The sequence below is a fragment of the Hyperoodon ampullatus genome (genome assembly GCF_949752795.1).
Source record: "Hyperoodon ampullatus genome assembly, chromosome: 6".
NCBI lineage: Eukaryota > Metazoa > Chordata > Mammalia > Artiodactyla > Ziphiidae > Hyperoodon > Hyperoodon ampullatus.
The window spans coordinates 8,527,544-8,555,372 of NC_136919.1; the positions used below are offsets into that span (position 1 = coordinate 8,527,544).

The window sequence follows — 27,829 nt, forward strand, 5'->3', positions numbered from 1 at the left end:
CAGGAGAAGAAACAGCTGGCACCACTGATGCAGCCAGAGCCCCACGACCCTTGTGTCGGCTGAGGCTACACTCTTCCCTTCCTCCCAGAAAATGTCACCTGGAGAGGAGTACCACCTTTGTCTGCTCTGAAAATCAGAAGGTCCAGCGCCTCCAGCACATGCATTTGCTTCACGGGCAGAGTTTTGTCAAACACTGGCACTGACGGAAGGTCATCTGGAAGAGGAAACCTGGTTACCCGATGCTGCAACCCAGCCCACACTTTCTAGAACCTACAAAACGTGCCTGTGGGTAGTTTTGGACCCCGGTTCTCCCTAGGTGAGGAAGGAGGACAGTTTCTAGAGCTTTCATAAGGGCTACCCAGAAAGTTCAAGCACTAGTCTCCTCTTAGCTCAGGAAGAAGGACTGGCATTTCTTTCCCAAAGGCATTCACAACTCCATACAGTGAGCATAACGGCAGGGCCCCTAAGCTGTATTCTTCTCCTCAATGTTCATCAAAGAAAAAGCAGCATCTCCCAATTCCAATTTTTGCTGGGATTATTCCAAAGAACTGAATACCAAGTTTTAAAAAATGCTAATAAGCGTAGCCATTTATCTTGAGCATTTTCTGATTTTTTGTCATGTTTGAAATCACATCACATCTTAGGTTATTTTGCATATTTCTCAAGAAAGCAAAATTAGAATTTCCTTTTGTATATAAAATAAAAACAAACTTCCCATTGCAACATGCCCTATGTCTGCGTCAATAGTAATTTACCTATACATTTTCAGTATTTCTCCATATAGGAATATGAAATCTCCTTTTTAGACAAAAATAAAAGAAGAGAGAAATATCAATTACATTTCCCAAATAACAGGAAAAAACTAATTTTAGTGGAAACATTTGGGAAGATGTCAGGTAAACAGATGATTAAAGACACTGCAATTATACATAGGATTTGTTTTTAAGCTTACTTACTGGGATCTTAAATTGCCAGCAATTACTTTGCTCCTGGGGGTCCCTTGGACAAACAGGGCTAAAAGAATTAAGGCTGTTCCATAAGCAAAGGGCCTGTTCTGAGCTTGACACAGACTCAGGGCAAGGCAAAGATGTCCCAGAATGGTGTAGACATATTAGGCAGAAGTGTCTAGCTTATTCTTTACCTGCACTTTGAAGACACTTAGGTCTTCAAGTGTTCGGCTGTGGGTGTGGGTGTTTCCTTAATTGTAATTTAGGTGTGAGAGGCCCTGAGGATCTTGGCTCTTCCAGAAAGCTGTCTGTCTGGGAGTTCATCCCACCCTGGATGGCGCCCAGGAGGGCGGAGAGCTTTTATCGTCCCACTCCTGCAGGCCTGTGAGAGCACTGTATTTGTCAGAGCACACAGCCTCTTATTAGACAGAGGGCTTGGCTGTAGTTGCCCTTCATGATCGGGGCTAATGTAAATTCTGTGACAGCCCATCAGACACTTTCTTGCTCCTCTAGCCCAGGCCTTCCCAGGAGGATTGATTCTCAGGCTCTTTGTGCTTCTGCGGGGGCAGACTCAATTTTTCAAACCATGAGATGATCATTCCAGTACCCGTCTCTATGTTTGACTAAGTGACTATGCTTGTTTCATTTTGTGAATGACAGTTCACATACACTGAGGGCTTCCTACATGCCAGGCCTTAATGCTAAGTGTTTTATGTGTCATTTAATGTAGATTTCCCAATGACCCTACCAGGTAGGAACTTCTAATACTCCCATTTAACAAATGAGGAACCTGAGGCTCAGAGGTGATAGAAAATTGTCTAAGCTCACGTCTTGGGCTTGCGGAACCCAAGTCTGTGCAAGGACAAAGTCTGGGCTCTTAGCCAGTGTTGTAGCCTAAAAACAGCGCTGCATCCCTGTGGATTGATGGGGTGAGCACAGGAAAACTGTGCCATAAGGAATTAATGTGACAGAAGCACTTCATTTTACAGTTAAAACAGAGGGATACCGTGTGGCTGCCTGACTATGTACAGGGTAAATTAGCATTTATTCTCCATCTAGTCTTTCTCAGGTGGCTAAACAGCTTTATATACAGCACAGGAAGGAAGGGAAGGAAAGGATATGAGAAAGTGACGTGGATTCAATGACTATTTCATAACATGGTTTCCCTCTTGTAATCTCTTTACAAAGAAACAATCTTTTAGAGCTGGCTTTTCTATTACTGCAAAACCAAAACAAATGGTGACAGCATATTTAATCAGTATTTAGTCTCCCTTCCAAGTAGGTTTTGCTACACTTAGAATGCAAAGAATTTTGATGTTTAACAGTGACCTTGAAAGGAGCAGACTCTCAAGGGGGTAAGTCTAATGAAATTAAGCAGAGGCTAACGGGATAGAGTGGAACTTGGCATGAAACGAAATGGAGAGATTCACTTACAGAGATAATCCGTAATACAATTAAGTGTAGACAAGAAAAAGGTAAACAAAGAAATAACAAGAGAATTATGGCTTAAAAGCACAACAAGGAATACAAAGAAAGCCTTAAGGGTTATTCTCTTTTTAGCAAAGGCAAACAGGGATGCATTACTGCATAACTAGGACATGAAAGTAATAATCTGAGTAATACATCTAAGCTGGTGGTGGGTGTATATGGCTACCACCTGTGTTAAGACAACGTCCCTCAAGTCTGAAAGAAAAGAATTTCCTGGCACTCACAATAATCCTTATATCTGACACTTTCATTACATTTTGGATACGTAAAGATGAAAATTTCAGAAAGGGACTTGGTAACCTTGGTTTGGATTTTACATTTACATAGAAGCAACTCAAGCAGAATTTTTTTTCCTGTTTTTAGGCAAAAGCCTTACAAACAGTCACTATGAAACATACTTTCTCTTTCCTAAAAAGGCAAACAGGTAGAATTTGACATTCTTTTCATCACAAAAATTTTCATAATTATTTGCCCAGGAGTATAGTCTTGGAAATCTGCATCAAGGTAAAGACAGTAACACTGGTAGTGTTTAATTTAATTTTAATAAAATGTAGTTGGTTTAGTGGAGAGAGCACTGGACAAGGAATCACCTCTGGGTTCTGGTTCCAGATGTACCACTAACCAGCTGTATGGTCTTGGGCAAGTCACATCATTTCTTTAGGCCTCTGTTTCTTCATCTGTAAAACTAAGAGACTAGACTAAACCCCTAAGGTTTGTTTTTTTAAATAAATTCTTTTATTTGGTTGCACTTTGAGCAAAATCTATAGATTTTGTTACCTTCTGGCAAGTTCATAGGGATAGAGTAATGATGATAGCGACTGTTTGGTAAGTTACTGCTGTGTGCCAGACGCTGCTTTAAGCACTTACAGGTAAGTAAGTAACTTCATGTAATCTCCGCATCTCCTCCCTTGCGGTTAGGATCATCATCCTTATTTTGTTTAGTTCATCATTTCTCATTATTATAAACTATTTTTTAGCTACTTAAAAAATTACCCCCACTTTAGAGAAACCTGAAGCTCAGAGAGGTTTTCTTCAAGATCACAAAGATTTTCTAATTGTTTTGTAAAAGTTTCTAAAATGAAATATTTAATTTAAATTCTGAATTTATGAATTTTAAGTTATCTGGCTTTTAGTAAATTAGTTATATACACAATTATATATGTGTATATATGTGAATTTAAAAAATTATGTTATGGGGCTTCCCTGGTGGCGCAGTGGTTGAGAGTCCGCCTGCCAATGCAGGGGACACGGGTTCGTGCCCCGGTCCGGGAAGATCCCACATGCCGCGGAGCGGCTGGGCCCGTGAGCCATGGCCGCTGAGCCTGCGCGTCCGGAGCCTGTGCTCCGCAATGGGAGAGGCCACAGTGGTGAGAGGCCCGCATACCGCAAAAAAAAAAAAAAAAAAAATTATGTTATGGATACAACATTTAAAGATATAGCAAAAATAACAGATAAGGTCAGAAATAAGTCCATTATAAAGTCTTGTCCACCTCTCATCATCCTACAGGAGGCACCTAGCACGGGGCCAGAACACAGCACGTACTTATAAATGTGCTGAGTCAGGGACTGAGGAGGGAGTAAAGGTTGAGGCCAAGGATGGGAAGATGCTGCAGTTTTAGGCCTTTACGTTACTCTCACAGGAGGTGGCCTTCAGGATGCTCATAAAGCATCACTATGGTAACCAGAGACCGGGCAGCCTGCTCCTGTGCACGGAGGATGTGCCCTTGGAAGATGCTGTCTCTACACCTATGGCTCCCTCTGAAGCCCCAGGACATGACTTGCTACTAGTGTTTAGCTCCTTTATCATTCATTAGGAGTCTGGAAGAATCCAAGGGGCCTCCTGCTGGAAAGGACCACACAGTCCTTGAGGCTAAATTAAATCCCCACTCGCCCTCTATGGCATCCTTGCCAAGGTCATGTCTGATTGGTGACTGATTTGTGGTGACAGGGAGCTGACCGCCTCCCTGGGGGCAGGCCGACCCACCCAGCTGTGAAAAGTTTGGTTTTATATTGAGATGAGATCTGTCTTCCTGTCAAAATCTTTGTTTCTCTATCCATCAAATATAGGTTATCTAAGATTCTTATTGTTTGTTTTGGATACTGAGTACTTTTCAAATTAGAAATCTTAAAAGAAAAACAAAAGTGCTTCAAGAGAGAGTATATCCCTGAGATAGCGGCTCTGAATAACAACCTGCCCTTGTCAATTTAAAGTAAAATTTTGGAATCATAAGTATTGGCCACAAAGGAGATTTTCCTTGCAGGTTATTTGATATCCACAGACTAATTGGAAGGGATGAAACTGTCATGCATGCCCGCGCCCACCCCCCGCCCCCCTCCAGCCCCGGCTTGCCTGTTGAAAACAAGGGAGTAATTTTTAAGGAAATAAAGCTCTGCTAAGGACACTGCTGAGGACCCATTTATCTAAAGGGAGCTGACCGGCGGTCACCCATCTTAGAAGCACTACAAGTTATATAAAAAGAGACATTTGAAGGAGCAGCTACTCACTAACCATCCACTAGCAAGACGCCAGCATCAGTGGAAACCAGCAAGGCCTGGCCCCAGGCATCTGCACACACGGCTTCGTGAGGGAAATTACTGCAGAAACACTGGGGCTCCCAAGGCTGCGAGGCAACCAAGCATCAGAAGGTAAGTGCACCAGAAAGAACACACCGGCCCATCAGGTGGAAACGCACAGCACACCACCGCCCAAAACAGCAACACAGATGCCCTCGAACCCTGGGAGCTAGAAGGGCTCTGACTCAGTTACCTTTCTTAAGAAGAAAAGTCTCCTTCCAGAAACGCACACAATAGGAAAAGGCTGGAGTCACATGTTTCTGGCACCGTGACCAGAGTCTATATCGTAATGATGCCCCACAGGGGCAATCGGAGCATTGGTAACGTTTTCTAAGCAAACGTTTCTCTTTATTATAAAAGGAAGTCCCACCCAACTCTCTAAACAAAGTCAGATTCCTGTGTTGCTGATTCGGCAAAATTATTAAACCGTACACAGTGCAAGAAGTTGATATCGTCTTAACATGGAAAGGCTTACTGACCCATTTAAGGCTATAAATCTTCAAGAAAAAAAAATAACACCTGTTTGTAGGAATATGGCGAGGGCTGCTGATGAAACCCACTCGTGCTCCCCCACGTGACACATTCACGTCGTGGAACCCACATCCTTAGTTTCGTTCCATGTCGGGCAGGAAGAGTCAGCCCCACCTCACTGCTGCCTCGGAGCTGCAGCTGATGCCTGGAGTCTGCAGGCGCTGTTCATGGCTTCTGAACCACACCAGAATCAGGGACATTCTCAACCGAACCATTAATTTCCCTCCAAAGCATGTGGCTTGCCCTCAAGGGACAAGGAAGTCTGTGGAGATTCTCAGGGACGAGCTGAAGTCCCACGTCTTCACTTTTACCTGGGGCTGTACAAGAGCCCGTGTGCATGCGTAGGTGTGTTTGCATGGGCCAGGTGAGCACACGCTCGCACACTCAAAGTAGAAGCGATGGCTCTGAGGTCACCTGCAAGGGTGTCATTTGGGATGAGGGTAAACACTGTGTGCATTATTGCTGTCTTAGAAAAGTATGCTTTCCCTTTATAAAACCCAACAGCCGCAAAATGAATATTCTAATTGCTAAGATGAGGCTCAGGCTGTTGTGAAAAGATCACAGGAAGAATGTGAAGATATTTTATAAACTGAAAGAGGGCTGCACAAGTGCAGGTCATTACTTGGAATGGCAGTTCCCTAAGATTTCTGGAAATTCTGAGTTTGTGACTTAGAGCAGGAGGATATGGAAAAGCAAAGCCAATGTAAATGCCAACTGGGCAAAAGACACAGATGCTAGAGCATTAGACACCAAGGTGGAAAGCCAACTCCGAATATCAGAACGTTCTCTGAGTGCAGGACACAAGATCAGAACGCTTATGCAGAACTGGGATTTTTAACCCAGAAGATCTAGGGGCCCTGAAGGATCCAGGGGGGCTTAAGGAGGTCCGTGAAGCCCTGAAACTGTGTTCAACATGCTGTATAGGTGCCATTCGTAATTCTAATGGGCTGGAGTGTGTGTGTTGGGGGCATGGGGGTCCACTGGCTTCACAGACCCTCAAAGTGGCTGCGGACTGCAAGAGTCTGAGGTCATCACGTAGGAGGTGTCAGCGATGAGAACTCAGCCCCAGACCCACAGACGTTCTGGTCTGAGGCCTGATGGCATTTATCATTACACTGGACTCCCCGCTGCCACATGACGGGCTTGGTGCAGATTCTGAGGGCAGTGATGTGGCCTTCGGGCCTTCCTGCCCAAGCCCAGAACTCTTTACTGGCTCCCCGTTATGGACATTAACACAGCTCATGAAATGACGGATGCCTAGGAGGCTGACAATGCCCATGCTCTGTAAGTAGAGCGCTCTTGGGAACAGCATGTGGGGCTCTGGCCTCTGCGGAGCCAACTGCACAACAGTCCATGAGGGCCTGTAGAGTAGTGCTTCTTCAAGGATGGCCCGTGGCCCACTGGTAGGTCATGCACTGATCCAAAACATGGAAGCCCTTTCTTTGTCGTTTACTGGTGAACAAGTTACTTTCATTTTTATGTACACCGAAGAACTTCTTATTAAGAAGGTTACTAAGTCTTACTGGAATTTGTTATCTATAAAGGGCTTGACAACACTGCAAATTCTACTCTTCATAGGAACAAGCAGATAGTGGGAATTTTTGCAACCTTTGGAACCTGTGGAAAAGATGCTTTGCCATCGGTCTTGTCTGAAATTGGCTGTGGTTTTTCCACATCAGTTGTATTTTGAGCTCATCATTTTCTTGAAACCAGACTTTAAAGTTTGTAGGTTCTGCAATTCAGATACAGATCATCCATACCTTTATTGCAAAAGTAGATGTATTCGTAATTCTTTTGCTTTTACGATGGCCATTTCTCCAGTGATGCATTGACTGTGGATTTGTTCCATTTAACTACCTTTTACATACTCTGAACATAGACATATTTCAGTATGTAGGGTATGGGCTTTACAATACAAAATCATGCAGACAGTAAGTTTGTACTGCGACTTGTTTTCACTGTTTTCTCTTGTATGCTTGATGACCACCTAGTTCTTTTTCCACAGGAAGTGGAAATGAGAAGTAGATACTCAGGCCACAGAGTTATTGGTTTGGCTGAATGAACTGCAGATGAAGCAGTGGTTGCTCAGCTGTGGTTCTCTGACCAACACCATCAGCATCAACTTGTTAGAAATGAACACTCTCAGGGCCCACTCAGACCTACGGAATCAGAAACTCTGGGGGTGGTTCTAACACACACTAAGGCTTGAGAAATACTGCCCTAGAGCCTTGCCATTTAGTGTGTCCATGGCCAGCAGCACAGGCACCGCTTGAGATCCTGTTATAAATGTAGCATCTTGGCCCTGCCACGCAGAGCTGTTGATGAGAACGTGCACTTGGTCAGGACGTCCGGGTGGTCTGTAGGCACACAGGGCTTGAGGAGCACTGCTGAGCCCAGTCTGCTTGTACAGGTCCTGTCTAGCAGCTCTGCGTCTTTAAGCAAAGGCACAGGCACAATATGGAAACAGGGAGGCTCTCACTAGGTGCTACCCAGCTTTATCTGGGGCTTCCCCTGCGGACTCTGCTGTAGACGAACTGTTCCTCTCCTGCTCTACAAACCTCTTCCTAAGAATCTCAACAACTTCACTGAGGACAAAGGACATTCACAGTTGAACTTGAAAGTATCATCGACTCACCTCTTTTTTACAGATCCCTGCTGCCACCAGGCTTGATGGAGCATCCCCTCTCACGATGGATTTCAGTTTTAGTGCCTTACAGAACAGAGATCTCTTTCAGTTTATCAGGCAGTAAAACAACAGCAGGATCAACAAGTATGATTTGAAAAGAATTTTTTAATGAAACAGGAGTAATTTTAGGCTAAAGTTTCAGGTTCCTATGCTGCCCTATCATTGAAGATAAGGAACGGAGTCAGCTGGACCTGGTGAAGCCCTCATGACTCCAAATGCTTTCTGTCATTTCAACTAATCAGTATATCAGTACAGTGATCTCCAAACCATCATTGGAAATGATGGTATTGGAAAAAATCCCCAGGTCCCTCCTCAAACTTGATGAATCAGAATCTCTGAAAGTAGAGTCAGGGTATCTTTTTTTTTTTGTTTTTTTAATATTTATTTATTTGGCTGCGCTGGGTCTTAGTTGTGGCATGTGGGATCTAGTTCCCTGACCAGGGATCGAACCCGAGCTCCCTGCATTGGGAGCGTGGAGTCTTAACCACTGGACCACCAGGGAAGTCCCGAGTCGGGGTATCTTTAAACACGGACCAAAGTTGGAGGGCCCCAGTAACAGTGCACCTGCTTTGGGAAAAGGTTATCTTTGCCGTTAAGCTTTCCTGATCGCCTTGCTATTGGCTTCGACTTTCAGGTCAGAAACTTGTCTGCAGCTGGCAGCTCTCCTCCTCCCTCTTGTGACATGGGACCAAGGCAGAAAGCTGTGTCACCTCCAGAACGGAGAAATACTAATGTCACGTAGGAGCAAGGCAAAGGGGGAATGGTTTCCTCCAAAATCTGGAATAAGGTGATGCCTGGGAGCCGCCTCACTGTGACGACTACTTCCAAGCAGTAGGGGGAATCCAGGTCTCCTGCGAGGACACCCACTATGTGCTGACTCCTGCCAGGGAGGAGTTCAAGGTGCTTTCCCTAAATTGGCTCCCCACACTTCAGAAAATCCCCAGGAGGCAGGCAAATGATATGTGCTCCCTTATCAAGAGGGAGCCCAGCCTGGGCCCTGTGGCCTCTTGCTCCAAGCCAGTGTCACCCCACTTCAGCAGAGGTCTTTCCTCTCGCTCACGCCTGCAGAGAGCTACGCCTACATGGTTATCAAAAATCTCCTTTGTCTAGGGACTTCCCTGGTGGTTAAGAATCTGCCTGCCAATGCAGGGGACACGGATTTGAGCCCTGGTCTGGGAAGATCCCACAGGCCGCGGAGCAACTAAGCCCGTGTGCCGCAACTACTGAGCCTGCGCTCTAGAGCCTGCAAGCCACAACTACTGAGCCTGTGGGCCTAGAGCCCATGCTCCACAACAAAGAGTAGCCCCTGCTCGCCACAACTAGAGAAAGCCTGTGCGCAGCAACGAAGACCCAACGCAGCCAAAAAAAGAAAAAAAAAATCTTCGTATAAACAACAAGGTCCTACTGTATAGCACAGGGAACTACATTCAATATCCTATGATTAAACCATAATGAAAAAGAATATGAAAAAGAATATATATGTATAACTGAATCACGTTGCTGTACAGCAGAAATGAACACACTGTAAATCAGTTATACTTCAATAAAATTTTTAAAAAATCTCACTCGTGGTTCCACAATAATCCTAAGAGAAGTGACAGAGCTCTTCCAGGAGTATGCAAACATAACATTCTTTGCAGGCGGGGCTTCTGGTTTGGATGTCAGAATAAAACCCACCTGCCCTATTCTAACGAACTCTGCCTGGCGGGCCTCCTCTTTCTTCCGCGCTGACTTGGGCGACTCTGGTAAGACATCACTGAAAGATCGTCTATTAAGCATGTTCTGAAAAAGAAAGACAAGTTACGAATTCCAAAGATGGCTGTCAAATCTCATCCTTTGGCTTCTCTTAGTGCACAAACCTATTTGTCCAAATGGCCCTACTTCTGCCTTCTCTATTCATTCTCTCAATAAGCATCTATGAGGCACCACTTAAGTGCCTGCCAGGTCTATGCTAGACGTGAGGGGTTAAGGAGCAACAGGGAGAGAGCCCGCCCCGTAGAGGCTGAGAGCACGGGCTCTGGAATCAAGCAAACCAGCATGCCCCCTCTTACTAACTGCCTAACAGCGTGGTCGGCCACCACGCTGCACAGCTCCAGGGATGCCATTCTCAGAGAGGGGCACCCCTGGAACACGACACACAAAATTCTATGTGATCGGTACTCCCTGGAGTTGTGCAACTCTGTGGCCTTCTGGGTAACTTTGGGCAAGGGAGTTAATTTCTGAGTCTCAGTGTCTTTGTGTGGCTGACACCGGTCTCTGAGGTGTGTTACAAGGACTAAGTGAGGAAATGCATGGAAGGTGCTTGGACACATACTCAGTAAATGTTAGCTTTCTTCCAAACTGCCGAGAACTGGGTGCACGCATGCAATTGGCAAGTATTGGCTGAGCATCTACTGCTGTGCCGGATTTGGGGGATGTGATGCACATGGTCTGTGTCCTGGTGGAGCAGAGTCTACGGGGGAGACAGATTAAGTAACTGATTCCGTGACTGGCACATGGGATAATGTGTATGAAGGGGAGGTCCGTAAAGCATGTGGAGGCATTTAACAGGGGCACGTGGCTTCAGCTGGGGGCTGGGGAAGGCTGCTAAGGCAGTGATGTTTCAGCTGAGACCTGAAGGACATCACATATTCCTCTTGGTACCCTCTCTTCACCGTTTCCTGACCTTAAGGAAAAAAGGGATGGACAGATTGCCAACTATGGCTGGCTCTGTAGGGCCCTGGGGGTGGTCTGGACCAGTCCCTGTGAGTAGTTAGGGTGTATCGGCCAGCCAGAAGTCAAGGGCACCTATAAGATGGTGGTGGTCACTGTGTTGAAGGGAAAGGACTGCACGAGCACCAGCTCGTTTTGATGTTCTTCAGCTCTCCGGGAGGCCACCTGAGACCGGACACTGCATTTATGTTCACATGTCAGTAGCAACTCCTTTTGCTGGAGTTTGTAGCTGTACCGATTCTAGGGAAGTCTCCCCCCTTGTTCTGCGCTTCCTTGTTAAATTTGGGAAATGCTTCTAAACAACGATGATTTCATTTTGCATTAACACTCGTTAGCCACCCTGACATGTGGCGATCTCGCGCTGAGTCTAGAGGCCTCCAAAAAGCATGGGTGCCCCTCGAGGCGCTGGGTTCCTCAGGGAGATACTGGGTCCCATCAGTGTGGATACACCTTCAGCCTAGGAAGTATCTGGCACAGAGTGGATTTTCAGTAAATGTACATGCTTATTTCAGTGCCTGAATACGGGGCTCGCCAGTAAATCTCCAGAAAACCTTATAGAGCCCCCAGTCTCTCCCTCCAAATCCCCACTTTGCCTGTCTATCAGCTCCAAGGCACGGGTAATGCTGAGCAGTACCCCCAAAAACAGATACCCCAAAAGTACTCTCAAATGCTCCAGGGATTGCTGACTGACATTCATGCCCTCAGCCTGCATCTCGACTTCCACAGGCCTTGGCTTTATGAAAATCACGCTCCTGTATATGGACATTTAACATCCCTTCTTCCCGTGACAACCATGAGAGAACATGAGCCCCTGGAGGCCACAGTCCAGTGTTGACAGCAGGATCAGGCGACTCTATGCTTTTCTAACCAGGACTCATCGCTAGGACTTGTGTTCTCAACTCAGACCCCGTGAGAAGGAAAGAACACCATGGACCCAGGGTTACCTTATGCAAATCTGGCATCAAATCCTGGTATAAAGATCGAATCAACATATCCAGAGTTCGTCGACGTTTCTGGGCAAACGTTGGGGTTTCCAGAGTGGCTTTTTCACCATTAATTACTAAAATAAATCAAGTTATAAAGGGAGTTACAAATATTAACAGGCTGTTGAAGAATGCCCTTCTCAAGGAAACTCCTCACAGTAAATGCCACTGACCCACTTTCCTAATACTGGTATAACTCTTCTTTCATGGAAGAATGCTTAAAAACTCTCTAAATTTCTCTGTACAAACCCATAGTCCATAGGTATGTCTATCTTACCCTTCTTGTTGGATTACAAGCTTCCTGAGCAGAGGGTACGTCTAATTACTTGAAGACCTAGCACACACCCAACGTGCCCTCATCCACAATTCCACCCACCCACCCACCCACCCACCCATCCATCCATCCATCCATCTATCCCACCCACCCATCCATCCAACCATCCCACTCATCTATCCATCCACCTACCCACCCATCCACACACTCATCCAACCCATGGGCCAAACCACCAGGATGCCATTCAATGGGATTAAATATATATTTGCTGCATTTTGTTAGAAAAAATAACAATTGCCTAAGCAGAGTACTGGGATTCTTAGCTCAATGAAAGTTTCTTCTGGAAGAAAAAGCCGGTGGTTTAGTGGACAACAGACACTGAGAGTCAATAAAGTGGAAGAGCACATAATAGAAAGTGTGCAGTACGGTTAGGGGCTTGAGGTCAAGATAGTTATGTGGGGCTTCCCTGGTGGCGCAGTGGTTGAGAGTCCGCCTGCCGATGCAGGGGACACGGGTTCATGCCCTGGTCCGGGAAGATCCCACATGCCACGGAGCGGCTAGGCCCGTGAGCCATGGCCGCTGAGCCTGCGCATCCGGAGCCTATGCTCTGCAACGGGAGAGGCCACAACAGTGAGAGGCCCGTGTACCGCAACAAAAAAAAAAAAAAAAAAAAAAAAAAGATAGTTATGGGTTTGAATCCCAGCTATGCTGTTATCTGTGCATTTTTAAGCAAATTATTTAGATTCTTGGGGTCTCAATTTTCTAGCTTGTAAAATGGATATAACCATATTTCCTTATAGGGTTGTTGTAAGAATATAAGTCATATAATACGTATAAAAGAGCACAGAGCTAGGCATATCAAACTGAATAAATATTAGCTATTTGGTGGGTAGGATGGTAGGTATAGATGAGAACCCAGGAGAGACCTTCACAACACTGTCAGAAAACTAAATATGCTTCTCGTGAAGGATTAACAGAACGTGGAATGCGATCAATGCTTAAACAACGATGTCTTCTTTACAGCATCCTGGGAGAATTGGAAGAAACGTATTCTGATGTAGAACAAGTTGCAAAAACATTTCAAAATAGAAACTTACATTTCACTAACAAAAAGTCCCTGAATTCCTGGTGGTCTGTAAACACTGGTGGGGAGGGCAAGGGTGGGCCAAAGAGTGGTACGCTTTCCTCTGAAAATATTTTCAGCCTGTGTAGAGAACATTGCAGAATTACTTGGTTTTCCTCCAAAGATCACTGATATTTGGATTTTAAATTTGTTCAGTTGCCTATGTGATTTGTTAGGAATACTCCTTCCATAGGAGGAGGGCCTTCTCTGGGCTGCCAGAGCCTTGGCCACCATGCAGCAATCCTATGTGCTTTAGGGCAAAGACCAAGTCTTACTGGATCCTTCGTGGTCCAACCCACCAAGCCGCAGGCAAGGTCAGGCACCCCAGGAACAATAGCAAAGACCACCACTGTGCACCCACTGCACACCAGGCAGCATACTTGGTATTTTAAGACGTAGCATCAGCTGATTCTCACTAACCTGTCCAGGTAGAATCATTACCTTCACTCTACAGACGAGGCTTGAGGCTCCAAGAAGATAAACACTTTTTTTTTCAAAGCCTCAAAGCTAATAAGTGACAGAGCTGGGATTCTAACCCAGATCTATTTGGCTCAAAGTTCATGCTCTTTTCACAACATCACGATACCTTTTAACAGATTAATTTTTGAGAACGGGATTAATTTTTGAGAAGGATAAACGGGCAAGAATGTAGCCTAGGGAGGAGGGTACTCTGGTCAAGATCAAACATATCACACTTGTGCCCTCTGTGGAGCACAGTAACATTCCTGACCCTGACCCTTGGGTCTACTGCATGGAGCAACACTATATGAAACAAGCTTTTCCTGAAGACACGGTGGCTTTCAAATCAATCAAAAAATATGTATATCAAGAGTCTCAGGACTTTCCTGGTGGCGCAGTGGTTAAGACTCCAAGCTCTCAATGCAGGGGGCCTGGGTTCGATCCCTGATCAGGGAAGTAGATCTCACATGCATGCTGCAACTGACAGTTCACATGCCACGACTAAGGAGCCCACTTGCTGCAACTAAGACCCGGCGTGACCAAAAAAAAAAAAAAAAAATCTTAAAATGAATGCCAAATTAACATGTAAACATGAGAATTAGAACAAGCAATCGAGATAAAGTTGTTACCAACCTGTAATTGTCCTTTTGCTGATCATACCTCACTAAGGCAAAAATATCTGTGGTGATGGTTAAGGAAATTAATCAACGACCCCAACTCACACAGTCAACGGCTTGTGCTTTGCAAACCCTGTGTGCAGAATCATCCTGGACCTGCACTCCTGGGGTCAGGGCTCCTGTCACCCATAGGCTGAGATGGAACCTTGACTTCTCTTAAAGAGACAGCCCGGGAAGACACAGGTTTGCGTGCTCATCCTTTCGGGAAAGGGCTACTTCTCCAAATCCGTCAGAAAAGCAATATAAATAACACTATTAAGCAACTACAACAAAGCAAAAAGATTAGTTCCCTTGCCTGAAAGTATAAACAAGATCCCAAAATGAAATTAGTCATATGTTTCATCTCACACATTTTGAAAAGAAAAGAAATGTAAATGTTTCCACTGTACACCTTCCTTCTCTCTCCTTCTGGCTTTGGTAGACAAAACAAACCAAAACAAACCAGTGTAGCTGGAGGCAGCCTCTCAGTAGAATCTACTTTGCTTGTGTCGGGCGAGTTGAGTCTGAAATAGTACCACCTCCACCAGCTTTCCTTTCCTTCTCCCATTCCTCCTCCTCCCCCACCATCTCCCAGCCCCGGCTTTCCTTAGCTAGGGCTAAAAACCATCCTCAGTCCCTCAAAGCGTTTCCACTCCCAGACTTAGTGGAAAGAATTTGCATTAATTATCAGCTTGTCCCTTTCCAGAAACAAATATGCCAAGCCTCAAATCTAAAACTCATAACAAAAGGAAATTCTAAAAATAATGATGAGCTCTCCATCACTCTGATCACTTCCCTCCCCCTCCTGGAGAAGTTTTCTTTCTGTTCTACAAGAAGAACCGCTGCAGGAAGAGGGAAATATTAGTCCTACATCAGTGAACAGAGCAAGATATCACTTATTATTAATGTGTACGTGCATATCTGTTTTCTTCCCTGTCCTCATGGCAATTTTGTAAGGCTACAGTGAACAAGTCAAAGGATGCAGAGCAATCTACTTGCAGATGCAATGAGTCACCACGGTTCTGTCTCCCAACATTTTCACTGGAGTTTCCAAGGAACATGAACAACTAAACCAGAATTTTTTCTGAAAACACCTATTAGTTGCCTTTTACTTATTATATATAACCTGTAGGCACTACCGCTGGGTCTCACTGTCACGGCCAGTGGCCCAGGACAACGGGGCCAAGGCTGGGGATGTGTTGGGCTGACCATGTTCATGTGCCAGGCCTGTGTGACTGAGCTGAGCTTGGACATTACCGAGAACTTCAGCAGGGCTTTGGCAGCAATATGAGCTAAAGAGAGATGAGAGGAAGCAGAGGGAAAGCAAATAAAAATAGGATTAATTCTATCATATCTCAAATGTCAAGAGATGGTAATGTAGCAGCTAGGGCTTAGAATCAACAAAGACACATTATTTTGGCTTTTTATCTTAACTTGCAAGTTTTTATACCTAAAGCAAATTTCTCAGAGGATTCACTAACTTTAATTCTTCTAATTCCTTTATTATCAATGGGTGGTAGGAAGTTTCCCTCATTTCATAGACTACCTGAGGAAAGGGAAGATAGTTCCAAAGTCAAGAATTCTCCGAGAATGCATCCATCCATTACTGCAATGGGTGGAGAGAGAAGAGGGAAAAATACAACACAGTGGGTCTAAGAATCTAGCAACGCAAAACAACCACAACATGCCAGTCAACCGTAACATTTGGTTTGAGGGTCATTTTAAGTCCAGTGAGGCTGACCAACAGCCTGCTAATGGGAGGGTTCACACAGGCTCAGGATACGTGTAAAGTGGGAGCGGATCATGGAAGGCTTGAAGGCAGGAGAAGGTTCCTCCCCTTCCTGGAACACGATGGTGACGATGTCATTTCCAATGTGGCGCTTCCTTTCTACCTGGATGCAAACATACAACACATCCCTTGAGAAGTTTGCTCACACACGGTACATTCACAGAGTTAAAGCGCTAACTCGGCACGACAAACCCCAATGCTCACAGAGCCCGGAGCTTCAGTATCTTTGACTCCTTGCCTCCCAAATTTCACCAGCCCATCTCCCGGCTTCCCTAGCCATCTCCTCCCCTCCTCCCCCAACTCAGGCCTGCATTTCCTCTTGACTACCCTCCCTCAGGAGCCTCCTTGCCTCCGTTCTCTCCCACTTTACTGCTCTGATTGGGTTCAGCTTCACTCCTGCTTCATCTCCTTAGTCTGGCATTCAAGGCCCCCAGACCAGAGGCATTGCATCAGAGTTCCCTAGGGACGGGGCTCAAACATGTATATTTAAAAATATAAATAAATGCCTTCGCTAGTTCTGAAGCATATACTTGGCGAGAACAATGGCCCTACCTAATCTGACCCCAACTGACCTTTCCAAAACGATCTCCTAGACCTGTGGTCAGTGAATCTTTTCTGTACAGGCCCAGACAGTAAATATTTTTGGGTTTGCAGATTGTACTGTCTCTTTACAACCATGTAGCTCTGCTGTCGTGACACAAAAGCAGCTCTAGACAATACATAAATCAGCGGGCATGGCTGTGTTCCAGTAACACTTTATTTAACAAAACAAGCAGTACGCTGGATCTGGCCCATGGGCCATAGTTTGCCAACCCCTGTCCAAGACCTTTGCCTAATTGGCCAAACAGAATGATTCACTGTACTCCACGGATCCCTTGTGTGTCCCCTATTCTATACAGTAAGCTCCCGAGAACAGGATCCCTATCTGATTCATATTAGATATTATTCACATTTTGCAAATAAGGAAACTAAGGTTTAGAGATGTTCTAATAATTTCAATTCAATTCAGTTCAAAAAGATTTTTGGCAATTGTTTCTTGGATATGACACAAAAAGCACAGCCAATGAAAGAAAAAAATACACAAATTCGACTACATCAAAATTTAAAACTTTTGTACAGTAAAGGATGCTATCAACAAAGTGAAAAGGCAGCCCAAAGAATGGGAGAAATATTTGCAAATCATATATCCAATAACATATATAAAGAGCTCCTACAACTCAACAACAAAAAAACAAATAATGTGATTAAAAAATAGGCACAGCACTTGAATACACAATTCTTTAAAGAAGATATACAGATGGATAATAAACATACAAAAAGATGCTCAATATATTAATTATTAGGGAAGTGCAAATCAAAAGCACAATTAGATACCACTTCACACCCATTAGGATAGCTATTTAAAAAAAAGAAAATAACCCAAATAGCAAGTGTTGTTACAAATGTGGAAAAATTGGAACTTATGCATTGCTGGTGGGAAAGTAAAATATAGCCACTGCTGTGGAAAATGTTATGGTGGTTCTTCAAAAAATTAAACATAGAATTACCATATGATCCAGCAATTCCACTTCTGGGTATATACTTCAAAAATTGAAAGCAGGGACTCAAACAAATATTTGTACACCAATGTTCTTAGTGGCAGTATTCATAATAGCCAAAAGGTGGAAATAACCCAAACATCCACCAGTGGATGAATGGATAAAGAAAATGTGGTATAAACATACAATGGAATATTATTCAACCTTAAAAAGGAAGGAAATTCTGACACATGGTACAACATGGATGAGCCTTGAGGACATTGTGCTCAGTGAAATAAGCCAGACACAAAGGGAAATGTTGTTTGATTCCACTTATATGAGATTCCTAGAATGGTCAAATTCATAAAGACAGAGAGGAGAATGGTGGTTGCCAGGGGCTGGGGGAGGGAGAAATGCAGATTTATTGATTAATGGGTACAGAGTTTCAGTTTGGGAAGATGATACAAGTTCTGGAGATAGACGGTGGTGATGACTGCACAACACTGTACTTAATGTAATTAATGCCACTGAACTGTACACTTAAAAGCGGTTAAAATTGTAAATTTTATGTTAAAATAAAAAAATATATATATTTTTTTTTCTGCGGTACACGGGCCTCTCACTGCTGTGGCCTCTCCCGTTGCGGAGCACAGGCTCCGGACGCGCAGGCTCAGCGGCCATGGCTCACAGGCCCACCGGCTCCATGGCATGTGGGATCCTCCCGGACCGGGGCACGAACCCATGTCCCCTGCATCGGCTGGCAGGCTCTCAACCACTGCGCCATGAGGGAAACCCAAAAATAAGTAATTTTTGATGTATCAACTGATGAGTGGATAAACAAAATGTGGTAGGTATCTAAAAAATGGGAAATTATTCAGCAATAAAAAGAGATGAGATACAGATACAGGCTACAGCATGGATGAAACTTGAAAACATGCTAAGTGCAAGAAGCTAGTTTCAAAAGACCACATATTATGTGATTTCATTTATACGAAGTGTCCAGAATAAGCAAATCAAGAGAGAAAGCAGATTGGTAGTTACCAGAGACTGGGCAGTGGTGGAGTGGGGAGTGATGGCTAAGAGGAGAGGGTTTTCTCTTTGGGGTAATAAAATATTCTAGAATTGATCTTGGTGATAGTTGAATAACCTTGTGAACATACTGAAGTGGGCAAATTGTGTGGTATATGAATAATATCTCAGTAAAGCTTTTATATATATATTTTATTATTATTATTTTTAGATTAATTAATTTATTTTTATACAGCAGGTTCTCATTAGTTATATATTTTATACATATTAGTGTATATATGTCAATCCCAATCTCGCAATTCATCCCACCACCACCCCCCCTTCCCCGCATTCTCCCCTTGGTGTCCGTACGTTTGTTTTCTACATCTGTGTCTCTATTTCTGCCTTGCAAACTGGTTCATCTGTACCATTTTTCTAGATTCCACATATATGCATTAATATACAATATTTGTTTTTCTCTTTCTGACTTACTTCACTCTGTATGACAGTCTCTAGGTCCATCCACATCTCTACAAATGATCCAATTTCATTCCTTTTTATGGCTGAGTAATATTCCATTGAATATATGTACCACATCGTCTTTATCCATTAGTCTGTCGATGGGCATTTAGGTTGCTTCCATGGCTTTTATATATTTTTTAAAAGTAATTATTGAGCTCCTAGTATATTCCAGGAACAAAGCAGACAAATCTCCCTGCCCTCATGGGGTGTACACTCTAGCAGGGGGCACAGAAATTACATAGTAAATATAACAAACAAGTGTACTAAATAATACACATAACGTTAGGCAGTAATACGTGCAGTGGAGGAAAGAGAGCCACACAGGGGCCTGGGGGCACTGGGGGAGGGTGGGTTGCAGCTTTAAATTCAGCCAGGGGTTCAGTTTAACAGCTGATATTTGGGTAGATCTGAGGGCAGTGAGTGAGTCAGCCAGAGTATACCTGGTAGGAGAGAGTTCTAGGAGAGTTCTAGGCAGAAAGAAGGGCAACGCAAAGACCACGGCATGGGACAGTATCTGGTGACTCTGGGGAACAGGAAAGGAAGCCAATATGACTGGGAGGGAGGAAATAAGAAGAGTAGTGGGCGATGGGACCAGAGAAGGAACAGAGGTCACGCAGGCCCTTGCGGGCCACTCTAAGGATCTGGCTTTGACTCTGAGTGAAGCAGGAGCCACTGTTTGGGAAGAGACTGATGTGCATTTTAAAGGATCCCTCTGGCTGGAGGACTGAGAAACAGTCTATCAGGGCACCAGGGTAAAAGCAGGGAGGCCAGAGAGGAAGCTACTGCAATAATCCAACAAGAGGTGATGGGGCTCAGAGCTGTGTGGTAACAGAAGTGTGAGGAGAGTTTGGGTGTCATCTGAAGGTCGAGCCAACAGGATTTCCTGACAAATTGAAAATGGAATGAGACAGAGAGGGGTCAAGAATGACTCCAGAGTCATTTTGCCCCAGAAACTGGAAGAACAGAAGAGCTATCAACAGAGATAACAAAGACTGCAGGAGGAACAGGTCTGGAGGAGAGTCGGAGTTCATCTTTGGAAAGACTAGGTGTGAGATGTCGAGCCCAGGGGAGGTGTCGAGAACGCTGCGTATCTGGTCTGGAGTTCCCGCGAGGGCTGGTTGGAGCTGTAAGTTTGAGTGTCAGCGGCATATAAAAGCTATTCAGAACCATAAGACTGGATGAGGTCATAAAGGGATGAATGAGTGTAGAAAGAGAAGGGAGCCGAGAACCGAGCCCTGGGGCTGGCGGCACACACGGGGTGTCCAAGGCCACAGAGCTGGCTTGTGGCAGAGCTAGGGCTTGGCCCAGATCCGGCTGATCACAGAGCCTGTGCTTTCACCTGGTCCTAGTGCTGCTGTCGGGGTCTGGAATGCTGGGAGACTGGACGTTAGGGGTGCAGACATCACGGGACGTTAGGGAGAAGATGAGTCTCAGAGAGCCAAATAACGACACCCCCTCCCCTGCCCCCATTGTGGTTTGGTCTGGTGATGGAGGAGAGAGATGAAGGAGTGAACTGTAATACCAGAACCTACAAAATCTTTGTGAAAGCTTGTTTCTTTACATCAGATTTGGGAACGTGGCTTGGACTGTTTCGCTAGCATTCTAGATGCTAGGAGGTCAAAAAGCCACCAAAATTTTATGAGCCACGTTGGCCTCTGACTTTTGACCACTACCCTAGGCCCCCAAGAAACCATGACAGGTTCAGAAGGAGGCTTGCAGTTAGCGGTCCTTCTCTGCTCTCCCACAATCAGGCACCAACAAGGTTCACTGTCACTGTGCATTTCTTTGACTCTTCCCACCTGCTTTATCTTCCTGGTAATAGAGACAAGTTTTCTACTTGTGATTTTCTTCAAATCTACTGGTGCTGGGCAAGTGGAGGACCCTAGCCCTACCCATGGAGCTGGCCAGGATGTTGAGCACACCAGAGTCCATCTGGGAATATTTCAGTTCTCCTGGTAAGCGCGTTACGTCTTAATATGCTAACAGCCCCCTCAAAAAGATAAGATTAATGACTTAGGACTTCCCTGGTGGTGCAATGCTTAAGAATCTGCCTGCCAGTGCAGGGGACACGGGTTCGAGCCCTGGCCCGGGAAGGTCCCACACACCGCGGAGCAACAAAGCCCGTGCGCCACAACTACTGAGCCTGCACTCTAGAGCTTGCGAGCCACAACTACTGAGCCAGCATGCCACATCTACTGAAGCCCGTGCGCCTAGAGCCTGTGTTCCGCAACAAGAGAAGCCACCGCAACCAGAAGCCCGCGCACCGCAACGAAGAGTAGCCCCGGCTCGCCGCAACTAGAGAAAGCCCGTGCACAGCAACAAAGACCCAACGCAGCCAAAAACAAATTAAATTTAAAAAAAAAAAGATTAAAGACTTGGGTTGGGTGAAGGTTGAACTGTCACATTGCTTCCTCCTGTCTCTGGCTAATGCCCTTATCTGTCACAGGACATGGGCAATGTTGGTGAATGTATAGGGCTGAAAATGTCGGACGGAGTTGGGGGAGGAGGAGGATTGTAAAATACTTCAGTGGAAGTTTTTCGCTATTATTGTTGAGATGTAAGAGGTCAACACAATTCATGACGATTGGGAAGGCCAGCTTGGTCTCTCTTCTCCACGTGATCCCAAGATCCTAAGAGCTTCAGCTCCTAAGAGGTAAAGACAGCCTGGTAGCACTAACACAGGTCACCTCAACCACACGAGGGAAGACGCCTTGCAGAAAGTAACTCTTAGCCACTTAAGCAGGTTTCCTGGGCTGAGGCACTTCCTGCTTCCGCCTGTCCTTTACCAGATAGCCTTCTAAAATCAGAACAAGCTTAAAACCTCCAGTGGGTCTCCACTGCCTATAAGACAACTCACCAGCTCCTTATTCCAGGCCCCAAACCACCAGACAGAACGAGCTCTTCCTGACCTCCCCTCACCCCCCACCATGTCCCCAAAGCACCGCTATGTCTAAAAACAACACCGCCATGTTTTAGACCAATGATCTGCATTGTGTCTTTCCCCCTCACCGAAGTCTTACTGAAATATGGATTATAAGTGTTCAGAAAAAAGCCCTTTTAGCCCATCACATACCCTCTCTAGGTTCGTATTTTTCACAAATCTTTGCTGAACAACTGTCCATTCATGTTTGTGATATTTACTTATACAGATACCTTCAGTGTGTAAAAAAAGGGACAAGAATCTAATAAAAAGGTAAATGGAACCCCCCAAATCCTTCAAAAACCAGCAGCATGTATCATTGTTACATCTAGATTTCATCAAACTGGCAAGTTTTCTCCTGGAAACGGCTAATCCCTGGGGTGGGTGAGGAGTGTTCTCAGGTAGTTTTTTCCCCGACAGGGCACAGGCCATGTGGATGCTCAGTGTTAACCTCCTGCACTAACCTGAAGAAACACTTGCAACCATTCCTCAGGAAACATAGTGTTGCATCTTGGAAAAATCTCATTCTGACAAGACACAAGGCACATAGACAGAAGTCACAGAGAAAAGGCCACGTATATGCAAGATAGTCCCTCAGAAGTGTAGAAAACCACACTCACACAAAGGTACACACACACACACACGTCCACAGAGACGTGTACATGCACCACTGCCTCTGATCCTTTATTTCCTGATCAGTGAGGGTAGTTCTTCCTACGGCTTGTTGAAAGTTCAAATAAACAGACTGTAACAACATCCCCAAAATTGGTGCCTGAAGTTCAGCTCATGTATTAACATCCATAGTCTCTAATTCTATGAAGTCATAGCTATGCTTTCTCCACACTGAGGTCACTGACTATTGAATGGTTTGCATGTTCACACGTACCTGCTGTTTGTTCTCTTTGGAATATGGCAACATGGTGGAAACATGAAACATGATCTCATGCCCTTGGTAGATGGTATAAACAGAATGAATCCCTGTGGTGTCATCTGTAAAATACAATATACATTTAGTGAGCACAGAGAATTCTGAGGCCATAAGGAAATAGTCTTTATTTGCAGGCTAGAGGAACACAGCACAGTTAGTACATCCCAAAGGTCCTATGATTATCCACCTGAGTGGAAGCAACAGTATGGATCCCCCTCCAACTGATGCAAGGCTCCTGCCCACACGGGGGGGACCTCTTCACCCTCCTCTAAGCTCGCTTGCTGTCTGATTCATGCCTTGCCTTGGAGCAGAGGAGATCATGAGAAGTCTGGGCTCAAAAGGAGAGTATGTTACAATTCCTTGCCTTCTAGTACTGCTGGTGTTCAAAATGAACACAAGATGACATACAAACAGCTATCATGTCCATAAAACAAAAGGAACTATATCCCTGGCAGCATTGTATAGTGATTCAGAGCATGTGCTTTGGAGTTAGACTTGGATTCGAGTTCTCATTAGCTATGTTCCTTTTGACACGTTACCTTGCCTTCTCTGAGCCTCAGTTTCTTAATTTGAAAATGGGGACGAAAACAGTGTCTAACTCCTAGGATGTCTGTCAGATTACACTGGGAAAGGGCAGTGAGGATAACGGACTTGCAGGTTCTCCAGGAGGCACCACAGGCGCACAGAGCTTGTCAGGGGGGCAGGGGTGGGGGGGAGCTGAGGCCTGACAACTGGGACCGAATCCTTCATCCCTGCCTCTGCCAGTTAAGTTACTCACAGGGCAGCTCTCACAAATCGCCTAACCTTTCCGTATTCAGAATCTGTGACATGACTCCAATGTGGGCGAGATGGGGCCCCCAGAGGGTCAGGGTACCTGATGTGAAGCCTATCAAATTTAGGCCAAATGAGCCTCACGTCACCTGCCTGGCTTACATCAAGGACTGGCCGTGAAGAGCAAATAAAACGGCAGAAGTAAAAGTATAGGAAAAAAACTAGAAATGCTGTACAGTTATAAGATAGCGTACCCCACCTTGGGTATAAATTCAAATTCAGATGAGGCTGAGTAACAAAAGTTATACAAATCACAGCAGAAGGGATCAGGAGGCAACCTTACTTTTGGTGTCCAGACCTCCACGGTAGCCTGTCCAGCCCTTGAGAGTGATTGTGTCACCCAGGAGATTTAAAAATTTCTGAAAAGCGTCACTTCCGATTTCTGTAAGAAGAGGTCAAATGTGAAGAAAGTACAGTGCCCACAAGTCCCCGTTTTCTAACTATGCAGTGAAATCACTTGAAAATTAACTAGGCTCCACCGACATGTGCAGCAGGCGAACAGCATGAGAAATCGTGCTTCCCTCTTCTCGGAGACTGTACAGGAGGGTCACGGTTCCCAGAATCCGAGGAAAGGAAAACCACAGAATTAAGACTAACCAACCTGAGCGCTGCCAGACTGGGGTCACAAGGGTCTAGTATTGAAAATTTAAAAATCATTACTGCTCCCATTGATAAGAAACAGGTCTTTAATATGAAAAGTATGAAATAACAGGAAATAGGACCATTTTATAATTCTCTCAAGCATAAAAATCCCAGAGAAAAGTAGCCTCTTTGCTCCTGAGATTATGTAGAATGAAATTCTTCAAATCCCCATGTAATTTTCCAGTTAGACTGTATCCCTGGTGCCAGTAATTTGGTGACCAATAAATATTTGCCAGATGAAGGAAACCGGGCAACTTCTTTCCTATAAAATTTACCCTGAAAATTTACCCTTCAACTTCATAAAACTACTGGCTGTTTCTTTGCATTAAAAACTCCAGGGCTTCCCTGGTGGCACAGTGGTTGAGAGTCTGCCTGCCGATGCAGGGGACACGGGTTCGTGCCCCAGTCCGGGAAGATCCCATATGCCGCAGAGCGGCTGGACCCGCGAGCCATGGCCACTGAGCCTGCGCGTCCGGAGCCTGTGCTCCACAACGGGAGACGCAACAACAGTGAGAGGCCCACATACCGCAAAAAAACCCCAAACAAACAAAAAAACTCCAACGCAACAGGCAAGTTCAGCTGGGATCATCTAAATTGCAATGAGGCGGGGCGGGGTGTCTGTTAGAAGAAAGGAGACACTCACCATTGCTGAACATGTCATCATCTGTGAGCTGCCCATCTTTGGCAAAAAGAACCCCAAACTTGAAATTCACAGAGCCCTTACAAGGAGACAACAAAAGGTGCTGAATTTAATTTTCTCATCAAAGCGTACACAGTCATGAGATGTGCCAGTCGTTATTCAGGAACACTACAGTGACCGGAACGACTACTTGGTGGATTACTTCCTCCCCTCCATCTCAATTTTGACCAATATTAACAACAATCATTCCTTGATTTTTATAGCTTACAGAGGAAGCTGTGCTTTTCTGTGAGTTCATTTGAAATTTCATTACTAATATCAACTGCAGGATGCCAGGTCCATTCTGCAGCAAAACAGTGCTCAAAATAAATAGCCCACAGGAACTCACAGGACTGGCACCATCCTCTGACCAGCCCAGCAGCAGCAGTCTGGAACCTGGAGAGCTCAGTGTAATTCAAAATTTAACACAACAATCTGAGGCTGATATCTCGTGGACTCTTTTAGAAATAGAAATGGAAACTGTAGGCAACGTATTCTAAAAGCTCAGTTGCCCCAATTCCTAAAGCTATTTAATCTCAAGAAGTCATAAAACAGATGTGGGGAGAAAAAGGCAATCAAGAAGTAGTTAGTACAAATGTTCAGTCTACTATCCTCAACTTTAAATGCTGGGTTAAAATCAGACTCTGTGGGAATGATAAATACCAAATGCAAGATAACAGCTTCCACAGGGAAGAGAGAGGAATGGGATCAGGGAGCTCAACTGTATTTTTAATATTTTTTTTTCTTAAATTGGGTAATAGGGTTATAGGTCTTCATTATATTGTTGTCTATACATTTTTGTGTGCCTGAAGTATTTCATAATTTAAAAAAATCTGAGGTTGGAAAAGAATCAACCCTTGCAAGGCTGTTTGATGGGGGAATTCTCGGTGGTCAGTTAAGGGTCAAAGAACAAAGGTGATTAAAACATTGCCAGTCGGTCAGAGGGGCGGGGATCAAGGCAGAATGCCTGAATTCAGGACAGCTGGATCTGGGAGAATTAAGACTGAAAATCCAAAGGTCTACGGCTGAACTTCTAAACATTCTTCTGCCCCCGATACACCTGAGGGACAGATGCATACCCATCAGTAGTAGTAATTCTCTACCTGGTGGTTTCCTCTACGGAGTGAGGAAGAGGGAGGCGGCTCCCAGGCTGCTCCCTCCACCCGGGGCTCCTCCACAGCTCCTTCTACAGAAGCTCTTGCCCACCATGCAGATCTCAGCTCAAACGTCAAGTTCCAGAGAGGCCTTCCCTGATCTCCCAACACACTCCCCGCATTGTTATTCACGGCAGCTTATTTATTTTCTTAATAGCACTATTCACACTCTGTAATTCTTTTTATTGAGCTTGCATATTTGTCCATTTCTACCACTAGAACTTAAGTCCTGTGAAGGAGGGAAGGTACACATCTTACTTTCCGTGGAATCTCCAGAACCCGCCACTGTGCTGGGTATATTGGAGAGGGTTAATAAATATTCATGGCATAATTGTGTGCGTCATAAATGAGAAAAGAAACACAAGTGGTCAGATACAACTTATTTTTCACAAGCTGCTTCCAGATGATCACCTCTTCATCACAAACCCGTTTTTGGTAAATTTCTTAGGATTTTGTCAAGGATTTCTGTCCACTTCAGGGTTCTATGCTTTTTTGTAGCTCTTCTTTCTCTCCTTTGGGAATGTGACAGCAATCACATGTCCCTAAGACTCTGGCACCGCTTCCATTCTCAGAGGTCCCTTTACAAGCACCTACAGTAGTTTGGGGTCTGACAGATGACCCTCTTAGAATAACAGTGCAGAGACTAAAGCAGTGGTTCTCAAACTTGACCAGGCATCAGCATCACCTGGAAGGTTTGTTAAAATAAAGATTGCTGGCCCCATTCCCAGGGTCTCCAATTCCACAGGTCCAGGGTAGGGTCCAAGAATTTGTGTTTCTGATAAGTCCGCAGGTGACGATGATGCTGCCGGCCCAGGGACCCCACTTTGAGAAACACAGGACTAGAGAAACCAACCAGCAGACGGTCAGGAGGCCCAGGATCAGGTCCAGCTGAGCTGACAGCTAGCAAGCCAAGGGCAGAAAGACTGGGTCAGTGACCGGAGTGATGAGCCATGAGCCATGAACTAACAGCCTGTTAGAACCAGAAGGGACCCTATGGTCCACTGAATCCATAGCTTTCATTTTACAGACAGGACATCTGAAGCCCAGGGAAGACGAGACTTGCCCAAGGCTGGTACTAAGTGGATGGCAGGACTGGGGCTGGAAGTCGGGTGTCCTGACCTTCGATCTAGTGCTCTTTCCAACGCAGTGGGAGAGTCTTCTCAGGATGGTTTTGAGGTGAGCAAAGCTAAGAGTTACAAGCAGAAATAGGACCCACTGCTGTCTGATCACTGGCTGAAGCTTTCAAAAGCTTTGTTGGGGCAGCTCTGTGACTGGCATCAGTACCCTTGCTGAGGGTACTCACACACTTCAGGGGGAGGCTCCAGAAAGACTGGTGTTGCAAGGCCTTGATAAGTACTTGAAATTCCTTACGGGGTCTCATTTTGGTCATTTTGTTTCCTGGGCTT

General features: G+C 45.0%; 1 protein-coding gene across 3 annotated transcripts in view; it reads right to left on the reverse strand.

The window, feature by feature from the left end:
- GARNL3 (GTPase activating Rap/RanGAP domain like 3) overlaps positions 1 to 27,829 on the reverse strand; it is a gene marked incomplete at both ends in the record, with an annotated part of 155,540 nt that overhangs the window by 23,571 nt on the left and 104,140 nt on the right. For all 3 annotated transcript variants that reach the window (XM_079706783.1, XM_079706781.1, XM_079706782.1), the window contains 11 exons: positions 116 to 214; positions 4,945 to 5,056; positions 8,176 to 8,250; positions 9,904 to 10,008; positions 11,883 to 11,998; positions 13,293 to 13,399; positions 14,411 to 14,456; positions 16,217 to 16,325; positions 23,076 to 23,179; positions 24,232 to 24,330; positions 25,234 to 25,309. In XM_079706783.1, the coding sequence (XP_079562909.1) occupies positions 116 to 214; positions 4,945 to 5,056; positions 8,176 to 8,250; positions 9,904 to 10,008; positions 11,883 to 11,998; positions 13,293 to 13,399; positions 14,411 to 14,456; positions 16,217 to 16,325; positions 23,076 to 23,179; positions 24,232 to 24,330; positions 25,234 to 25,309 (1,048 nt within the window). The remainder of the gene's footprint in view (positions 1 to 115; positions 215 to 4,944; positions 5,057 to 8,175; positions 8,251 to 9,903; positions 10,009 to 11,882; positions 11,999 to 13,292; positions 13,400 to 14,410; positions 14,457 to 16,216; positions 16,326 to 23,075; positions 23,180 to 24,231; positions 24,331 to 25,233; positions 25,310 to 27,829) is intronic.